This window comes from Carettochelys insculpta, chromosome 13 (assembly GCF_033958435.1).
Source record: "Carettochelys insculpta isolate YL-2023 chromosome 13, ASM3395843v1, whole genome shotgun sequence".
Classification (NCBI taxonomy): Eukaryota; Metazoa; Chordata; order Testudines; family Carettochelyidae; genus Carettochelys; species Carettochelys insculpta.
Genome location: NC_134149.1, coordinates 28,302,447 through 28,316,162, shown reverse-complemented (window position 1 = coordinate 28,316,162; position 13,716 = coordinate 28,302,447). Strand labels below are relative to the sequence as shown.

The following is a 13,716-nucleotide window of genomic DNA, read 5'->3' as shown; positions in this document are numbered from 1 at the left end:
GGTGGCTCCAGAGGTCACTCGGCGCTCCGGCCCTCGCCGGTGGGTGGCGGGGCGATGGCGGATGGGACGGCGACGGGCGGAGCAGCTGGTGGTGGGGCTGCAGGAGCAGGCAGGGCGGGCAACGTTGCGGCCGGCGCGGCATGGGGGGCCAGGTAGTCCACTAAGCGGTTAAATGTGTCCATGTAGGCCCCCCATGCCTCCTGGCGCCAGGCCAGCGCCCGCTCCTGCAGCTGGAGGTGCTGCTCCGTGACCTCCAGCTGCCGACGGTGGATGGCCAGCAGCTGGGGGTCCGTTGCCGTTGGCGGTTGGTGGCGTGGGGTCCGCCGTCTAGCCCGCCGTGGGGCCGGTCGGTCCTCGGCCGAGGGGCTGCCCTGGAGCAATGGTCCCGGAGGGCTCTCCGGGACGACTGACGCCTCGCTGGCGCTCTCTTCCGGTCCTTCTGATGGTGCAGGTGCAGGACACAGGAGAGGAGGAGGGGAAGAAGAATGGAGACAGGCGTTAGTGTGGGCCCCGAGCCGTGGCCTTTGTCCCCCCAGCCCTGTGCTGCAGGTTCCCCATCCCCGTCCCCGGGAGATACTGCTGTGATGGATGGGGTTCAGGAGTCCCCCTGCCCTGCACCCTGTCCCCTGGTGGGAGCGACTCTCACTTCACCCTGCAGGGTCTGAGAGCAGGAGAGGTTTCTTAGGCCACAGATGCCCAGTTTCTCCCAGGAGTGACAGCACCAGCTGTCGGAAGAGACAGTCCTTCCAACCCATCCTGGGGAGAAGACCCCAAGGGGTGCCCCTCTGGGATGCAGCTTTCCCCCTCCTCAGGCTGGCTGCCTTCCAGCTCTCCCTTCCCCTAGCCTCTACATCTGGGCCCCGCCCTCGCCCTCGCCCCCCAAGTCCAAGCCAGCTCGGCTCCTCCCTCCTGTTTGTTCAGGGCAGAGGTGTCACCTGCCAGCTGTAGCCCCAGGATCCTCCTTTGCCCCTGGGAGCTATTTGGCTCTTGTTGCTCATATGTAGCCTGAGTCTCCCTTTGGCACTCCCCCCACTCCATCACATGCTGCTGCTGCGGGGTGTCCCACCCCCTCCTCCCGGGGGCCCCTCGAGGTTCCGCTCCCCCCTGGCCCGGGGATGGGGCATGGCACTGTCATGCGGGGTGGCGGGGGGCAGGGGCTGATGGCTGCAGTGCTGTGAGGGCCATGGCCCTGGTGTGCTTGGGGCCATGGCCATGTGAGCATGTGGGGGGCCCTGGACACATATCTCTTACCCCCACCCCTCAAGCCCAGGGGTGTCCACCAGAGGATCTGCAGCCCGGATTCTGCAGCCTCCCTCCTCCTCCTCCTCCTCCTGCCGCGATGTCCCAGGGGTGGCCTCCGGGGGGGGCCCCCAGGGTGCGGGGCTTGCCTCCGGGGAGGACTCCGTCTGCAGGGCCTGCTGGGGCTCATCGGCCGAGGTGTCAAGGGTGGCCGGAGGGGAGGAGGTGTGCCAGGAGCCCAGGATGTCCCTGAGCTCCCTGTAAAAGGGGCAAGTGACGGGGGCGGCCCCAGATCGGCTGGCCGCATCCCGGGCCCGGGAGTAACCCTGCCGCAGCTCCTTGACCTTACTCCTGACGTGGTCAGGAGTGCGGGCAGGGTGACCCCAGGTAGCCAGGCCGTCGGCCAGCCGAGCGAACGCATCCGCGTTCCGCCTCTTGCTCCCCATTACCTGGAGCACCTCCTCCTCGCTCCAGAGCCCCAGCAGGTCCCGCAGCTCGGCCTCCATCCAGGAGGGGCCCCGCTGCCGCTTGCCAGCCTGGCTGCCCTGGCTCCCCTTGGGGGGGGTCCCCTGGGGGCGCTGGGGGGGCTGCCGGCCAGCCATCGCAGCTGTGTGGGGCTGAGGGTGGTGCAGGCTGGCCGCGTGTGCAGGCTGCAGCCTGCACGTTCCCTCAGCTTCCTGCAGAGGAAGGGAGGGGGAGGGGACCTTTAAGGGGCCACTCCACGTGGCCACCAGTGAGCTGAGGGGCTGGAGAGAGCGTCTCTCAACCCCCCAGCTGATGGCCGCCATGGAGGACCCGGCAATTTCGACGTTGTGGGACGCGGATCGTCTACACGGTCCCTACTTCGACGTTCAACGTCGAAGTAGGGAGCTATTCCGATCCCCTCATGAGGTTAGTGACTTCGACGTCTCGCCGCCTAACGTCGAAGTTAACTTCGAAATAGCGCCCGATGCGTGTAGCCGCGACAGGCACTATTTCGAAGTTAGTGCCGCTACTTCGAAGTAGCGTGCACGTGTAGACACAGCTAGAGAATGGACAGATGATGGAGTAGATTGGTGCGGAGCTAGTCTACAGAAACTAAGCCACTCTGCACTGGACAGGGAATGATGGACAGGAATAGTGAGAGAGGCATCAGACACCAACGGGTGCTGAGCCCAGGATTATTGATGATGATGATAATGATGATGAGCTTAGCTACTCTGCTCATTTGGGACTGAAACACACAGCACCTTGCAGGATTGAAACCTTCATCTCTCTGTCACTCAATTTCCTTATTTCAGCAATTGATATACTAATATTTAGCAAGGTGTTGGGAGAGCTCTGGATGAGAAGTGTTGTACGAGGTTAAGAAATAGCACATTGGCAGCATCCCTGCAATATTCAAAATAATGTTTATTGTTATTATTTCATTAACATTACAACAGAAATGAACAAGTCACATAAAATATGTCTGATCTGATTCAGTGATTTACAGATGGAATTAGAAAGAGCTGGGCTTCCATTTCACCTAGAATCTCTGAGCCCATCATGTGAAATTTCTGATAATTACATTATCAGATAATTACCAGCCTGATGATCAGCTGTTCTCCTTTTAAAAAATTCTCTCAACCTTTCTCAAGGGGAGGGGAAACAAATGAGCCTAAATCTGATTTTTTTCAATAGAAGTATGTCATGAAACAGGATAATTTCCCTCCCCCAATTCCATAATTTTTGAGAGCTGTTTTTCAAGGCACATTAACAGTTCTCAGATGGATTATTATACATATGTGATTTATAAATGAACTTTTATCCTCATCACATTTCGTTTGAAGAGATCAGGCTCTTCCTTTCCATGCTCTCATGCCTTTACCTTATTTAGCATTCATCTCTGGATCATAGCCATATAGAAATATTAGAATACCCATCAAAAGTTTAAATAGGTCCAGCCTTAATTTTTATTGTTATTTGGCTTTGTTTTGCTACTGGTGTCAGGGATAGTGAAGCACCTTACAAAAGTTTAAACTTTCACTTTTGTCCTATATTAAATCTTTATTTATCCTTGACACAAAACACAGGACAGTTCAGCACATGCAACACAATGATGAAAAAAAAAAGAGAGTTCAATTAGAGTGCCAAGAGTGGTGATAAAGTATTTTATTTTTCTCATCAGGCTGCTAGATCACAGGACTAAATTCTGCTTTCAGCCACGCTAGTGTAAAATTGACGTAACTGAGTTCAATGGAGCTAATTCAGGTTTGCACAGATGTAAGTGAGATCAGACTCTGACTCATAGCACTCTAGTGCAGCAGGAAGAGTGAAGAATTTGGCTGAGATGGGAGTGATTAGAAGGGGTGAATGAGAGCCAGGACTCTTGATCTGCAGTACTCGCTGAGTAGGTCATTTAACTTCACTGTGTCTCAGTTTATCCATTTTTTAAAGGTCTAATATCACTTGCAGGGATGTTTTGAACTCAATGGGCTTTGGATTAGGACTTTAATTAATACTTGTACACAGCCCTAACATCCTCTGAAGACTGGCAATGTAGAAATGCAAGGTTATGCTTTCATTTTGGCCACATCTACACTGTATTCGCATTTTGGAGGAGGAATGCCAATGAGAGAGATCAATATGCAAATGAAGTGCTGATTTACAAATCTCCTGCTTCATTTGCATAATCTTGCATGATTGCATTTCTGGAAGAGACTTTTCCTAAAACAAAAACAGCTGTGTAGACAGGGTTCCTTCAGGAAAACCCCATTTTCAAATGAACCCTTCTTTCCGAAACAAAATGGGAAGAAGGGGTCTTTTGAGAACGGGTGTTTGTCTGAAGGAACCCCGTCTACACAGCCATTTTTGTTTTCAGAAAAGGCTGCTGCTGGGGCCTGTCTAAAGGGCCGGTGGGGAGTTAAGGCTCTCTGCGGGCTAGGGCTGCAGGCCAGTGGGAGTTTAAGGCTGCTGGGGCCGGTCTTCAGGCTGGTGGGGATCAGGCTGCCACGGGTTGGCACAACAGGGTGGGGGAGCATCAGAGTACAGGGGGTTGGAACCGCGGGGAGTAGGGTAAAGCTCATAATCGCTGGGGGAGTTCACTCGTCTACATGTTTTCAGAAATGCCTCTTCCAGAAATGCGATCTGAAGAGCTTGTGCAAATGAAGTGCGAGGTTTATAAATCAGCGCTTCTTTTGCATTTTTGATCTCCCTCATTTGCATTCCTCCTCCAAAAGGGGAAGGCAGCGTAGACGTTGTCTTTGTGACTTATGAGCCTATTTAATAACACGGAAACCAATACCAGTTTCCTCGTGTCACAGAAACAAACAATGATATGCTCTGAGCTTAACCATACCCTGTAGAATGAGACACTGAAAAGTATCCATGCACCAAAGCAAAAAACTGATATACTCATCCCTCGTTAAATGAGTACTTTACTTACGAGGTCTCACTTAAATGAGGGACGCATATACTTAACTTAGTTCACTAGTCGGGTGAACTCCCCCGGCTATTTTGAGCTTTACCCTACTCCCCACGGCTCCAACCCGCTCTACTGTGAAGCCTCCCCCACCCTGTTGTGCCAACCCGTGGCAGCCTGACCCCCACCAGCCTGAAGACTGGTGCCGGCAGCCTTAAACTCCCACCGGCCCTGCAGACAGGCCCCAGCAGCCTGACCCACCCCTTGGCCCCACAGATCAGCCCTGCGGCAGCCTGACCCAACCCATGGCAGCCTTAACTCCCCCCGCCCACTGGCCCCACAGACCAGCCTCAGCAGCCTGAACCCCCCCCAGCAGCCTGCAGACTTGCTCTGGCAGCCTTAACCACGCCCCCCCCCCCGGCCCTGCAGACTGTCTCTGACAGCTTGACCACCACTGGCCCCCCGGCCCCAGCCCACGTCAGCCTTAACCCCCCCACCGGCCCTGCAGATTAGCCCTGCAGCAGCCTGGCCCCATCCCCCCGCTCGTCCTGTGGACCCAACCCACCACAGCCTGGCATCCCCCTACCACCTGTACACCCAAACTGCAGCAGCCTGAACCCCTTCACCCAGCCCACGGACCCTACCCGCCACCAGGTTTTAACCCTCTCTCCCACTCATGGCCCCACACTGCCCCAGCCTTTAAACTCCCCCCTCCAGCCCAAGGCCACCCATGCTGCCACTCCTTCGCCAGTCATAGACTTTTATATGTATTTTAATGAGAATTTAGCATCCCTCTTACAAGTTCTTGCCTACGAGCAGAAAGGTGGGAACCAATTGTGCTCGTACAGCAAGGGATGAGCATAGTCTGAGTGAAAGAGCTTAACGTCTGGAGTGCTGCCAAAATTCTGGCCTGGGACTTGGTGATCTGAAATGCATGACTGCTCGTTGTTGTAGTTCTGGGTACTCTGAAATACTTCAGGTAAGATAAATAACACACAGTTAAAAGACTATTTACAGGAAGAGGGAATTAACGCCGGGCACGTGACACCAATGGCACAAGAGAATGTAACAGGAGAAGTCAATAGGCAGTTACGTCAGGTGAAGTTTGCTGAAATGACGTCGATAGAATGTACTCAGTGGAAAAGCAGAAGCACTAAATCGCTCACTTGCACTAGTCTGAGCCCTTAGACTATCAAGACTGGATGAAGTCCTTTGTAATAGGCTTCACAGAGGGAGCACGAGCCGAGGGTATGTCCCCAGTCGGCGGGGGGCTAATGGAATTGCCAGGCCCTTGGGCTAGGTGAGGGAGGACCCTGGCTCCATGGTCATGGAAAGGGCGAGGTCTCAGACAGAAGGGGTGGGGCTGGAGCTTAGGCTCTACCAGCCAGGCTCTCTGTGCCACCCAGATCTCCAGCAGCGATTTAAAGGGGCCTGGGGCTCTGGCTGCCATCACTGCCACAGTAGCAGTGGTGCCAGACACGAGTCCTTGGGCCCTTTTGAATTGCCAGACCCTGGGGTAGTTGGCCCCCTTAACTCCCCCATTGGTGAACCTGCCCACACTTAAGCCCCTACCACTATAATGCACTACTGTAGACATTACCTCTGCTTACAGGACGGTGTCCTCCACCAGTGTAGGTAAACCACCTCCCAGAAAGGCTTTAATTAGCTCAGTGGGAGAATTCTTCCCTTGACCCAGTGCTGTCTCCACCAGGGCTAAGTCTATGCAGCTATATCTCTTGGGGTGTGGAATTTCTGTAACTCTGGGGCTACATCTACACTAGAAGCAGCTGTGGACAGTAACGTTTATCGACAAAGTTGTGTCACCAGAAAAACTGTTGACACAGTGCACCTACACACCAAAGCAGATTGACAGAGCAAATTTGCTCTGTCGATAGAGAGCAGCCAGACTGCCCAGCCCTCTGTTGACAGAATGGCTGACCACAAGCTATGCAAACAGGGCTGCCCAGTGAACCGGCAGCCCTCTCTATCGACAGAAGTGTCTACACTGCACTATCAGCAGAAGCATTAGTCCTCAGATTTTCGAGGGATAACACTGTTGAGACAAATGCAGAGTTCTGTCGAGACTCTGTCGACAGAATATTTTATATGTGTAGGTGCTCCCTGAGTTACGTCGACAGAAAGCCCCTTCTGTTGACAAAACTCTCTAGTGTCAGCAAGTCTGAGAGACGTAGGGGCACTTTGATGTAAGCTCCTAGTTTAGAGCAGACCTCATAAACGTCTTTAGTCTTTTTTGCATTCCTCTCAATAGGCCGGTATGCTTCTCATTTGCTCTTTTGTGCTTGTCTTCAATATAGCCCCATGGAATAATACCGTTACTTATGACTGGAGCGAATCAGACTTTTACTGATGATTTTTTTCTTGACAGACTGATTCTGACTGAGAATCGCCAAAACAATAAAAGTCCAAATGAGAAACAATCCCAGCAGCCACGTCCTTATTTGAGCCTATACTTTGAAGTCAGAGAGTTTTGCCTGATGGCATTTGTGTGAATGCTGTTTTTAATTGCATCTGATCAAAGCGCTGTGGGAGTTTTTTTGTTTTTTTCAGAACTAGCCATTGTGTTACCTTGTTCTCAGTTAGCTAATTAGAAACACTTCTCTTTCCTGCATGTTTCCCAGTTACTGTTATAACAAAGTTCATTCGGGCAGTTTCAGTTTAGCAGTGAAGCATGCCGCCCATTGTTGGCATGCAATCTCACCTAGCCGGTATTAGCTAGCCATGCAATGCAGAGTAAACTTTGTGTAAGCCTATTGCCTTGGTCAATATTTGCTGTAGCTCTGGGAGGGAAGATTTTAACAGTTCTACTGACGCAAAAGACTCTAATTCTCTCTCACTTCTTTACCAGGCTGATGAGTGTGTGTTGTGTCTCTCTGCCACAGATGTTGCCAGAGGCTGGGGCTGAAGATGAAGGACAGGCTGGGGGAATTGAGGAGCCGAGTTAGTGAAAATGAGGACTCTTTGGATATTGATGATACTCTTTCATTTGCTAACCCTGTTTTCAGGGAGGAAGAGGCTAATCCTATGAGCAAAATATTCCAGGAAGTGTCGGATCTGTCACTGGCCCTGAATAAGCTGGAGGAGTTGTCGGAGCGCATTGACAAGAAGCAGCAGGAAGTGCTGTGCTGCACCACTGAGGAGAGCATTTATGAAGAGAAGAAAGAGCTAAGTAACATTAAAGCTTCCTTCACTAGTCAGGCTAAAGTCATCCAGCCTCAGCTTAATGGGATTCAAGACACATTGGCCCGAGATAACAAACAGCGGCTGGCAGGATACCGCATCCACCAGAGCCAGCTCTCTGTCCTCATCAGCCGGTACCAAGACATCATCACTCACCATTATGCCAAGGAAACTGAGTACGTGGAGAAGCTGAAGGAGCAGATCATGAGGCAAACCGAGCTGGTGGGTTTGAGCCTATGTGAGGAGGACATTAATCAGCTAGTGGAAAGTCCTGTGGCTCCCCGTATTGTGGGCCAAGACCTGGAAGTGCTCAAAGCCAAGCAGCACTTGGCCATGGCCCAAGTACGCCACCAACAGCTACTGGACCTAGAGGCCCAGATCAGTGAATTGCACTCACTGTTCCTGCACTTGGAGGTGCTGGTTGCAGAGCAGCACGAAGTCTGCAACAGCATTGAGTACAATGTCCTGCATACGCTTGATTATGTCTCCCAGTCCAATGAGGAGGTGAAGAAAGCCCTGAAATACGAGCGCCAGTCACGGATCTCGGCTGCGCTGTCGGCAGTGCTGGGCCTCTGCGCATGTTGCACGTGTTTATCGTGTGTTGCCGGCAAAGTGTAGTGACATGGACTCCGCAAGGGAAGGGGAAGCTACCTTAGCTGGAGCTTGGCAGCAAAGGGGCGATTTGAGGGTGGTGAGCCTGAACTAGCTCCACAGACTCACTTGAAGAGAGTCTCCCATGATTGAATGGATTTCAAGGCAGGTTTTACTGGATCTTTCATACGAGGAAATATTTTACTGCTTGTTTTGTTAGGACACTGGTTATCAAGCTCATGTTTCTACTATTCTTTGATGGTGACATGTTCTATCTTTCAGGGAGTCCTGAAGATTATTTAATGTATGTTAATAAGAAAGGTTTATTTGAGTTTCTCAGAAAGTATAACTTTTTTTTAAAAGTACATCTTTGCATAAAAAAGCTCCTGCTGAACCTAGTGCTGTATCATCTGTCATAAAGCACACAAAGAGATACAACTGCTCAGTTTCCTACATTGAATATAATGCTCCGTCACCCAGGTTTAAAACCGTAATCTCTGCACTTTGTCAAGTTTTTATTATTTGGATTTTTAATATGGGGTTGACTCAGCATTTGTCTGTTTTGTTGTTAACCAAACAAGTGTTTCAGACTTCAAAATGCTTCCAGTCCTGGTGCCTCCCACCGGCTGGAAATACCTACAGTATGAATGAAGTGTGTCGATGTTTACATAAGTAGTTTTTGTTTCAAATTCCTGTTACAGGGCTGTACTTTCCTTTACAGTGTGTGTTTGAAACGAGGACAAAGGATTAAATGGAATGGATTTTAATCCTTTGCAATTCCCTTCTACAGGTTCTGCTGGAGCTGCCATCAGGCACAACTTCAGACTTGGTCTTTCATTTGATTCAGTTTCTGTTTCCATGATACCTGCAAGACTGATAGAAACAAAACCAGCTCTTAGTATGTTATGAGTAATTTTGCAGTTGTCCAGTTTGTGCTCACTAGCCACACAAGCTAACAACATCTGAGCTCAAAATTCAAGTTTTAGGTACCTATTGGTTCACTATAGTGTAAAAGTATTACGTGTGAGTACACTGGCAAAACTCTCAAGGCTGCTTTTCCAAGGATCTGATCTAACAGAATCTAGTCATCTTCATAAGTATGCAGTCTAGTTGGAGAGAGGCAAGGTGTATGGGGCAATACATTTTACTGGACTAGCTTCTGTGGGTGAGAGACAAGCTTTTGGGCTTACACCAGGCGCTTCTTTGGGCTTGGGAAAGGTCTGCAGAGTGTCATACCCTGGGGTGAAAGTAACAAGTTTCTTTCAGGTACTGTCATATTGTACCCCTCGGGGTGGGCTCACGGCAGGGGTTGGGGGGGGCGATAGGACAGTGCTGTAAGAAATTTAAGTGCGGGGTGGAGGGTGGGAGTTTAGGGCAGGGGGTTAGTGTGGGGGGGGTGTCTCATGGCAGGGGATGGGGATGTGGGAGTGCAGGAAGCAGGGCAGGTGTTGAGGGATGTGGGGGGCTCAGGGCAGGGGACTCTGGGGGGTGAAGGAATCAGGGTTGAAGGGTGTGAGGAGGGACTCAGTTTAGGGGGCTGCGAATGTGGAGGGCTTAGAGCAGAGGGTAAAAGGCAGGGGGCATGTGCATGGGTGCATGCAGTGGGGGCAAGGGGCTGCAGCTGCACATATCAGGATGCTGCTGCTCTTCTTCCCCTTCCCCTGATCCTTCAGGAGTGCGGGGAAAGTGCACAGCTTGTGTGAATTACTCCTAGGCCCCTCCCCTCAGCAGCCAGGAGTTAGAGGCATTCAGGAAGGCTGTGAACTTTCCCCTCACTCCCTGATTGTAAGGGGAAGTGGAAGAAGAGGTGCACAGTCCCAGTACACATGGCTCCCCCCGCACCCCCCAACGCACTCTAGTGGGGAGGGGATCAGGTTTGGGACAGCCCTGGATCAGTGCGGGAGAGGCACATTCTCAACCAGCTCCTTTTATCTGCCTGGCTACATGCTACTTAGCGCGGCACCTGCAGGAGGGCCCAGGGAGCTGGGCTGGGAGTGGCCTGACATCATCCTGTGGCCAAGTGCTTCAGCCTGCCAGGTCTGTCTTGCCAGAGTGGCGCACCAAGACTAACCTGCTTACTTTTACCTCTGGTCATAACAAAACAGAAGGTGGAACTGATTGTTTAGCATAACTAACTGATTGAAGGGCATTCTGCCCTCTCCTGCCTGTGACTGGCAGACCCGAAGAGGAGCTCTCTCAGTTCAAAAACTTCATTCTGTCCAACATAGGTTGAGATAGGTAGACATCACCTTACCTTGTGTTGGCCTGGGGTCAACATGGTTACAATACCACATAGGCCGCGTCTACACGTGCACGCTACTTCGAAGTAGCGGCGCCAACTTCGAAATAGCGCCCGTCACGGCTACACATGTTGGGCGCTGTTTCGAAGTTGAAATCGACGTTAGGCGGCAAGACGTCGAAGTCACTAACCCCGTGAGGGGATGGGAATAGTGCCTTACTTCAAATTTGAAGGTCGAAGTAGGGCACGTGTAGACGATCTGCTTCCTGCAACATCGAAATAGCGGGGTCCGCCATGGCGGCCATCAGCTGAGGGGTTGAGAGACGCTCTCTCTCCAGCCCCTGCGGGGCTGTATGGTCAGCGTGTGCAGCAGCCCTTAGCCCAGGGCTTCTGGCTGCTGCTGCTGCAGCTGGGGATCCATGCTGCATGCACAGGGTCTGCAACCAGTTGTCGGCTCTGTGGATCTTGTGTTGTTTAGTGCAACTGTGTCTGGGAGGGGCCCTTTAAGGGAGCGGCTTGCTGTTGAGTCCGCCCTGTGACCCTGTCTGCAGCTGTTCCTGGCACCCTTATTTCGATGTGTGCTACTTTGGCGTGTAGACGTTCCCTCGCAGCACCTATTTCGATGTGGTGCTGCCCAACGTCGACGTTCAACGTCGACGTTGCCAGCCCTGGAGGACGAGTAGACATTATTCATCGAAATAGCCTACTTCGATGTCACTATATCGAAATAAGCTATTTCAATGTAGCGTGCATGTGTAGATGTAGCCATAATGTTATAACATTCTGAGGGGAGTTTTATGTGCACAAGAAAAAATTAGCTTTCAAGGAAATAACTGAATTATGTGATGATTTCGAAAATGAAAATGCATGTTGCCAGAAGTCACATATACAAAGCTGATGTGAGCAGTAACATATTTGAAACTTTAACATTAATTTTCCATTAAAACTGGAAATGTAAATGGTATAATGAGGATTTTTGATACAATATCTAAATAGTGACATTTCGGTAAAATAGGGGCTAGGTTAAGAGTCTCAGGAATTGTAGAGGATCCATTTATGTACTGAGCATTTTCTTGTGGCTAGTTAACTCTCTTATCTTTGAGGTGATATTCTTTTGTATTAGCCCCATTAAAAAAATCCCTGTAATATTCTTTGTGAATGAGTAAATTATTTCCTGGAAAGCAGTTACTCCACAATTTATGAAGAGTTGAAACTAATTTGACTGTGATTGGGATTAATGATGTGTAGCCTGGTATTAGAGGTTTCTGAATCTCTTCATAGAGCATTGTCTTCCAAACAGGTGAGAAATTGTGTAATTTTCATCCCACTGCAGCAGTTTGCTAAATTGAGCTAAATAACCATCACCATTTTATTTGGTCTTATGCACAGAACTTCAGATGAGAGAACTGTGGATTCACTGCTTTGCCTGAAGGATTAAAAGTTTCAGGTCTCACTGACTTCTGAACAAGATTGGACAGAGGTTCAACAAATGCATTTCAACTTCAGTCTTACAATGTGTTCCTATCAAGTCTTGAACATAGTAACTGGATGCAGGAGGTAATTGGTTGGCTGCTTTTGCAATTCCCTTTATTGAATCGGGTTATGGTTACCCCCATATTGGGTCTGTTTATGGTGGGAGAAAGCAGGATGGGAAGAAAGAGGAGGGCTGATATTCATCAGTGTGGGTGAAAGGTCACTTTATTAATTGTCTCTCTTTGTCTCCTTCTTTGTGGCTCTACTTAGATTATTCCAAGTGTCTAGACATTTGATTTAACACCTCTTCCCCCATTCCGTTATCAAATATTTCTCATTATTAGAATTTTTTTGCCCGTTTCACAGGAGGGGATCAGTTGGACCCAGGGCAGACTTTCCAGTCCCACCATTGTTCTGTCAGAGCAGGAAGTGGACAACGTGTTGAGCTCTCTGGATGAGTTTCACCCAGTGTCACAAACTTGAGGGGTTTATAATGTGGTAGCAGGGAGGGTTGGAGCCAACCTAGAAGTTCCCGTGCCCATTTTTAATGGAATTTGGTACTGGAGGCAAGTTGTAAGATGATGTGCTCACAGTTGTAATCTGCAGAGTGGTTTTTAAAATGGGATTTCATGTCTGCTGTCTGTTGGTCACTCTGAAACAAATGTAATGGGTTTTTCACTGAAACAAATGTGTTCAATTTACAACCACAAGGGGGAGTTGTTTTAGTTTTTGTTTTTGTTTTTCAAACATTCAGTCCGCCCTGGGGCTTGTGGTCAAGCTGGATCTTTCTGCCTTGTGAATGTCCACCAGTAATTCCACAGTTAGCACATGAGAAAAGAGTTATTTTGCTGACGTGAATCCAGATAGAATCTGCATTGTTCTCCCACAACTGTGTTGGCTCTGTCATGCTGCAGGAATTAATATAGGCCCCCACCCGAACCCACGTTAAAACAAATGAACAATATCCAACAGCCACTGCCCCAACTAAACTTTTCTTTGTAGCTGAATTAGAGAGAACTCCGAATGCACGTGTGGGCCTGACATTTGGATTATGAAGCTGCCGTTTTTACACAGTCACTCTTCTGACTATATCCACACCCAGGACGTGCTGTGGACCTGATCTGGCTGAATTAAAAACATTCTAGTGATATGACCATTCATTCCTGCTCTCTCACACATTTCTCTTCTCCTCCTTTTAGCAGAAGATTGTTGAAAATGTGGTGGGTGGGGGGTGGATGGCATCACACTATCGAGGTTTTTTCCCTTTTGGAAAGATATGCACTAATTTGCACATTGAGCAGCTCATCTTGTGATGACCGTGAGCCCTGGGAGGAGCCTTTTCACTAGAGTTGGTTGGGACATTTTTGATTAAATGTTTTTTGTTGGAAATGACAAGTCAGGGAAACAAAGTCTGTTTGTGGGAAATGGTTGGTTCCAACAAAAACTTTGGCTAGAAGACTGTGAAAATGTCAAAACTGTGAAAACACTTTGGCATATTCTAAATAAAAAAAAAAAATTCCTGTTTTTTGATTCAAGAGAATGTCTTGTGTGGAAACTGAAGCTCATTATAGTAGAAAACAAATTAAAATGGTTA

General features: G+C 49.6%; 1 protein-coding gene across 1 annotated transcript; it reads left to right on the top strand.

Moving 5' to 3' along the window:
- The first annotated feature begins 7,546 nt into the window (after positions 1-7,546).
- LOC142020336 (syntaxin-1A-like) lies at positions 7,547-8,659 on the top strand. Its single transcript, XM_075008080.1, has one exon. The coding sequence runs from the start codon at positions 7,547-7,549 to the stop codon at positions 8,435-8,437; it is 891 nt and encodes a 296-aa protein (XP_074864181.1). The 3' UTR covers positions 8,438-8,659.
- The last annotated feature ends 5,057 nt before the right edge of the window (positions 8,660-13,716 follow it).

What these genes read in the sequence shown, in the direction of transcription:
- LOC142020336 (XM_075008080.1), top strand. Translation starts at nt 7,547, where the DNA reads ATGAAGGACAGGCTGGGGGAATTGAGGAGCCGAGTTAGTGAAAATGAG.